The following is a 6,000-nucleotide window of genomic DNA, read 5'->3' on the forward strand; positions in this document are numbered from 1 at the left end:
GGGGGAGGAGAAGTGGCAAGGGAAAAGAGGAAAAGTAGAGAGAGGGGAGAAATGAGAGAGGTAGTGTAAGTGATAGGATAGAAATGGGGATGAGAAAGAGGTGGGAGGGGAGAGGGAAAAAAATGAGAAAAGAGGGAGGGGGAAGAAATAAGAGAGGGGAAGAGAGAGGAGGAAGAGGGAGAGATTGATGAAAGGGTGGAAAAGACAGGTGAAGGGAAAGGTGTGGCGGGAAGGTAGGAGAGAACTTTGGCAGGGACTAACCCCATGAATTAAGTGATGTATTTTATCAGTATATTCATGCTACCTCCATATGATTTTATTCTGTTTAGGTGAGTCTCTTGAAGATATACTCTTTTCACCATACCTTGGCCTAAAATTGCCAACAGTCCATCTCAGATGCTGGGTTGTAACAGTATATTAACACTAGAATTCAATATTAGTCACAAAGAAGTGTTAAGGAAAAGATAAAGAGTCATAGCATTATCTTTTTCTCCCATTGACTTATGTGAAATACTGTACAAAAGGATGAAAATCTGGGCTAAGTTAAAGTGAAAGAACTATAGTCTTTCACAGACCCTTTCCCAACAAAACCTCAAGATGAATTATATCATCTGGAGGTGGCAAGAATAAGCCAATAAAATATATCTCTTGGTTCTGATGATTAATAATGCTTTATCCAACTTAGATTGTGGGGTATTTTGTTAGTGTAGTATAATTAATTACGGTAATAGTGTTAATACTGTGCAGTACTTCATTATGTTTAATTCATGAGTAGACCTTGCTGAGCCTGTTGTGGTGATATATAATTTGTAGTTTATATAGATTAGGGCATTGGGCTATAGGTAGATAGATAGATAGTTTATATAGAATGTTTTTTAAAATTTTACTTTAGCTGTTGCATGTGGTGTTGCTTGACATGAGCTTATGTGCTGAGTTTGGTATGTGCATGATTTTATGTGTTTATCCTGGACTGTGCATGCTTTTACAGAATACATTTGGACTTATTTTCATGCATCATGTCTTTGCTTTTAGTGTGAGCTGGTGGATTTTTCAATCTGTATGCGCGCTCTACATTCCATCTCTTATAAAACTGTATCCTGTATCACTTGTTGTGCTTTATATTTCTCTGTTTTTTTGTTCATGTATATATTTTCAGAATGTATTAATGAATTTGGCTTGATTCTGAGAAAAGTTGCTTGTGGCGGTGATGGTATAGTTATAAACTGCTGTTCAGTGAATGAGTAATATTTTGGGTGAATGTACATACAATCACCATGTTGTTTGCATTCAGAATTATGTACAAGCATTATTTCTTACACATTTTCCTTCATCGATCCCTGTTATATTGTATTAAATTTGGTTTTATTTTGATGGGAAAATCCTTGTGGAGGTTATGGTATGACTATAAATTTGATATATTGTAATGTGAATGAATAATATATATTGACAGTCATGAATGAAAGAACACTGTATTGTATTTAACATTATTCACTCAACCATTTCTCTCCATCAGTTTTGGGATAAAGACAGTGGTTTCATTTTGTTAGGGAAGGTTGCAAATTCATCATCATCATTGTCATTATCATTAACTTGCAGTACAATGGAACAATACAGAACTTGATAATGGCATGAGTGAATAATATGTTTGATGTGTATAAGTCAAAAGAATGCTCTCTGCTTGGTTACTTGCTTGCTTGCCCACTTGCTTTTGCCCTTGCTTGCTCACTCACTCATTCTTTCACATCACTTGGTTTATGTAACTTGAGTGGTCACTTTGGTACTGTATATAGGATTATTTTTTTTTTTAACTACCACAGTTTGGTATTTCTCAAAGAAGCTTAGATGTATATTGATTTAAACATGGTATATTTAATCTCTTCTTTAGTGCTAGAGAGGGCATCCTTCATGTGGTGGCACTGTTATTACTAAGCATCTCCCTATCCAGTCATAAAAGTGCCCCTCAGCTCCCTCCCTATGCCACCAAGGAAGGAAGATGGTGGACTGCAGGAGAAGGGCAGTGTAAGCCTGCAGTCCACGGAGTTCACATTTCAGATATACAGTACTTGGGTCCAGAACAACAACAGTAACAACAACATGATATTCTCAGGTCCAAATGGATTTTTTTTTGTAATTTAAAACAAAAAACACACACTTATTATTTGATGGAGTTGTAGTACAGTGTATTTCATCTCTTTCCATTAATTGTAGTAGTGGTCATGATTAAATGTTTAATAGTGATGTTCTTGAATGCTTGATATGCAGTTATGTTACTGTGTCTGATAATTTCTTGCTAATGTACCCCCTTTTTGTGTAGTAGTTGTACACTAATACAATACATAGACCAAACATTTCTCTATCATTAATAGTTGATCTCCCAGTATTTTCTTTGCACTTGCAGGAGGGTGATGTAGAGAAACTCAAGTTAGGATGAAAACTTTATTGCCAGCCAGTCCTTGTCAATGGGCTGCTTTCTTAGCAAAGCAAGTTAAGAATAAAGTTTTGTCCTCAGCTTATGTTTCTCTACATTACCAACTATAGCTGTCCTAAAATCTAACTATGTAACTTTATTGTTGTGCTCTTCCCACACTTCTAGTTGTATTTAATTGTAATGATTGTCTTAGATTAGAATACAGTAATTGTCCTAGCTAGACCTGTGTTGACTGTCATAGCAAAATCCATAGTTTTCCCGAAGTCCCTGTGTTGTGTGTTGTTTGTTTCCTTGCTGATGTTTGTGGTGTTCTCCCTGTGTTGGTGTGTTGGTGTGTGTGTGTGGCAGGCGTGGGACGCTGCCCACACGAGCGGTGAGTGAGCGTGACCTCACCCGCAGCAACAGTCTCAGCAGCAAGACCCGAGGTGAGGCCGTGCGTGGCCGCTACGCCTCTGCTGCCTCACCTGGGACGCGGCGGGGTGGATTGGGAGCATCTGATCTCAGCCGGCCATCCTCAGCTGCGTCAACAGTGGACATGAGTCCCGAGGAGTACCCAACACGGGACGAACTCACCTACCTTGACCTAGACAGTATGCCATGTGAGTACAGCAGTCCTTTAAATATTTAGTTTGTTTAATTTGAAACTAGTGTAATATAAACCCTCTTGAGCCTGAAGCTTCTAACATGAGATGAACTTGCCTACCTTGACCCAGATGGTATGCCTTATGAGTACAGGACTGTTTGTTTTCACTTATTTATGTATTTGTTTATCTTTTCTTCTAAATAAGAAGTAATTTAGTATACAGTAAATCATTATGAGCCCAGAGGAGTTCCCAGTATCTGATAAAATATGCAGTGTGAGTACAAGATTGGATTGAATATTTATTTGTTATTGCATATGAACAAATTGCATATAAATCCTCTTATTTTCAGTCATCATGCAGTCTGCTGTCCATTATTCTAGTGTCCATAATCTGTCTCTTAAATTTTTTGTATCTATTATATATTACTACAGAAAGGTATTACCTGTATGTTGGTGAAGTACATTATATAAAGGGTCAGGCTTAAGTAAATTGTTACAGAAAGCACTTGCTTTCAGTGGTTTAAAATATTCAGTAAACCACATTTCCAATCAGGCCTTACCCTACCAGGCCTTTTCAAATGATTCATTGGTGGATTTGAATCAGTATGTCTCTGAACCACTGATAAGTGTGGTGGACTGAGCCTGTTTGCCTTTCTACCAGTGAGTAGTGTATATTTCAGAGCATACTATAAACATAAATTTTTGCTTTCTGATTACTGTGTGCTGTACTTCAATGAGACCTTGCATGTCGGAAACCACTGTAAGAGGCAGTTTTCAGTAAATATTGCCTATTTCCTGGAAATAATGATCAGAAATGAATCACTTCACCCCTTCCATCCTTCAGCTTGTCCATTGGGTTCGATCAAAATAGGAAAAAAATTCTGTAAGTTGGTCATACCCTTGATGCATGACCTTTTACAGTCAGAACTTAATTTCCTGTTTATCTGACAGTCCTGACTCATTATGCAAAACTTAGTGTGATTCCATCCAACAGCCTTCATAATGCTAACAGGCAGACAAGGACAGACAGACAGATAAGATCAGATACCCCATTTTGCTGCATGCATGGAAGTAAATATGACTTCACATACTGATTATGTTGTTAACATATGTTTGACAGTGAGTGTAGGGATGGTGGAGAGCGTGTGTGAGTGGGTAGTGGAGGGATGTGAGCGCTTGAGTCAGCTATGGTGGCGGGCGTGCAGCGAGGGCGGTGGTGGGGAAGAGGAGCACCATCGAGCCCTGCGTTCCCTGTTGCTTGGCGCTGCGGCACGAGCCACCCACGCCCTCACACCCCTCACTGCACCAAATGCAGCCCCTGCCCCTCCTCTAGCCTCCCCAACGGGTCCTATGCCTCAGCAACCCGATAGTAACAAGGACCCGAGGATGGTGGCCATGATGCAGCAGTACACCGATATCCTTGTTAATATGGTACAGCAAAAGATGGCATCACACCAACCTCCTCCTGGACCCGCATGAGGTGTTTGGGTCCCAGCCTAAGAATTGGGTTTTTGTCAGTCAGGGAGGCTGCCTGGCACTTCTTCCTTACTAGTTTATTTCTGTATTTGATGTATTATTTTCTCTTGTATTATATTTGTATTGTAATTGTGTCTGTTACTTTTATTATCTTGTGGCCTGTAAAGGATAATTGATGTATATGGTTCTCATAATGCCACTGAAGGGTGAGCATCTGGTCATTTGGGTGTTAAATGTCCAGATGGGACAATAAAGGATTGAATGGTAGATGGACAGATGGATGGATAGCATAAGTATCTTACAATAGAACTGGATGATGAATGGATTGTCAGCATGGCTATCATACAGTAGAGTTGGGTGATAGAGGGATGGACAGACTGCTAACATGAACATTGCACAAGAGATTATGTGCTAAATTCAGAAATATCCTAGTGAGGAAGAAATGCAAGGGAGCCTGCAAGAATGATGAAGTTCTAGCTTGAAGTCACCCCTGCTAACCTCTAACCTGTACATATAAGTTAATCAGTGGGCTGTGTCTTCTTTTTCTTCCTTGGCCCATTTGTGAGTGGTAGGGTGTGCGTTTTTTTTTTTTTTTTTCCATTCCGTGTATGTGAATAATATTTTTGTTTTGTTTTGTTATATATGATTATGTAGATTCTCTTATAAAGCATTTTTTTCTCAATGGTTGTCCCTTTAAATTCATTGATGACATTTATAAAATTTATTCTTGATGTTGACATATTGTTTTCAGCTTAGGAGAGTACCTTGTTCTGTACTCTTTTCACTTTAAATTGGCCAAAAATTGACATCTCCATCTTGAATGCTGAGTTATAGCAATAGATTGTCACTGGAGTATGATGTTAGTGATAAACAAGTGCTATGGAAGGTTTGTAAAACTGTAGTATTGTCGTTTTCATCATTGAGCAGTGGGAAATAGGCTGAAAAAGGATGAAAATCTAGGTCAAGTTATGGTATTGAGTTGTAACAAGAGATGAACACTTGAGTGTGATATTAGTCATGAAGAAGCACTGTGGAAAGGGTGGGAGAACTTAACAATGATTTTGAGCCAAGTTAAGGTGAAGGAATTATAGTTAGTGAAGGGGTTAATGATGGCTGTATCTAACCCCTCCATTCCAAAAAGTCTCTCCTAAGCTGAATTTAATCATCTGGAGACAGCAGGAATAAAATAAAGATGTCACTGAGCTAAAGAGGGTTATGAAGCCATCTCGGGTACATTTTATGCTCTTGCTGGTTGACAGCAAAGATTTGAAAGGTTTGATGCCAATAATATAGATTTTTGTGTGATTTACGCAGCTAGAGTTAACATTCCAGGGCTCGGATCACAGACAGACTTCTGATCATTTTCCAGTCGTAACTGAGAGAGACTGTGTAGGAGACTGTATGTGATTTAAGTGGAGAGGGAGACTGAAGATGAGATGGAGGGGTGGAATGGAGAGATACAGTATACTGTATAAGCAGAAGGGTGTGAGATGGAGAGAGGGCAGCTCAGTAG

General features: G+C 39.0%; 1 protein-coding gene across 1 annotated transcript in view; it reads left to right on the plus strand.

Moving 5' to 3' along the window:
• Window positions 1-4,490, plus strand: part of Wdr62 (WD repeat domain 62) — a 67,307-nt gene extending 62,817 nt beyond the window's left edge. Inside the window, exons 28-29 of the mRNA XM_080285778.1 lie at window positions 2,777-3,027; window positions 4,132-4,490. Coding sequence (XP_080141904.1) covers window positions 2,777-3,027; window positions 4,132-4,490 — 610 coding nt within the window. The remainder of the gene's footprint in view (window positions 1-2,776; window positions 3,028-4,131) is intronic.
• The last annotated feature ends 1,510 nt before the right edge of the window (window positions 4,491-6,000 follow it).

The sequence above is a fragment of the Coenobita brevimanus genome, chromosome 108 (genome assembly GCF_032717465.1).
Source record: "Coenobita brevimanus isolate Jiangsu-jjx chromosome 108, ASM3271746v2, whole genome shotgun sequence".
Taxonomy (NCBI): domain Eukaryota; kingdom Metazoa; phylum Arthropoda; class Malacostraca; order Decapoda; family Coenobitidae; genus Coenobita; species Coenobita brevimanus.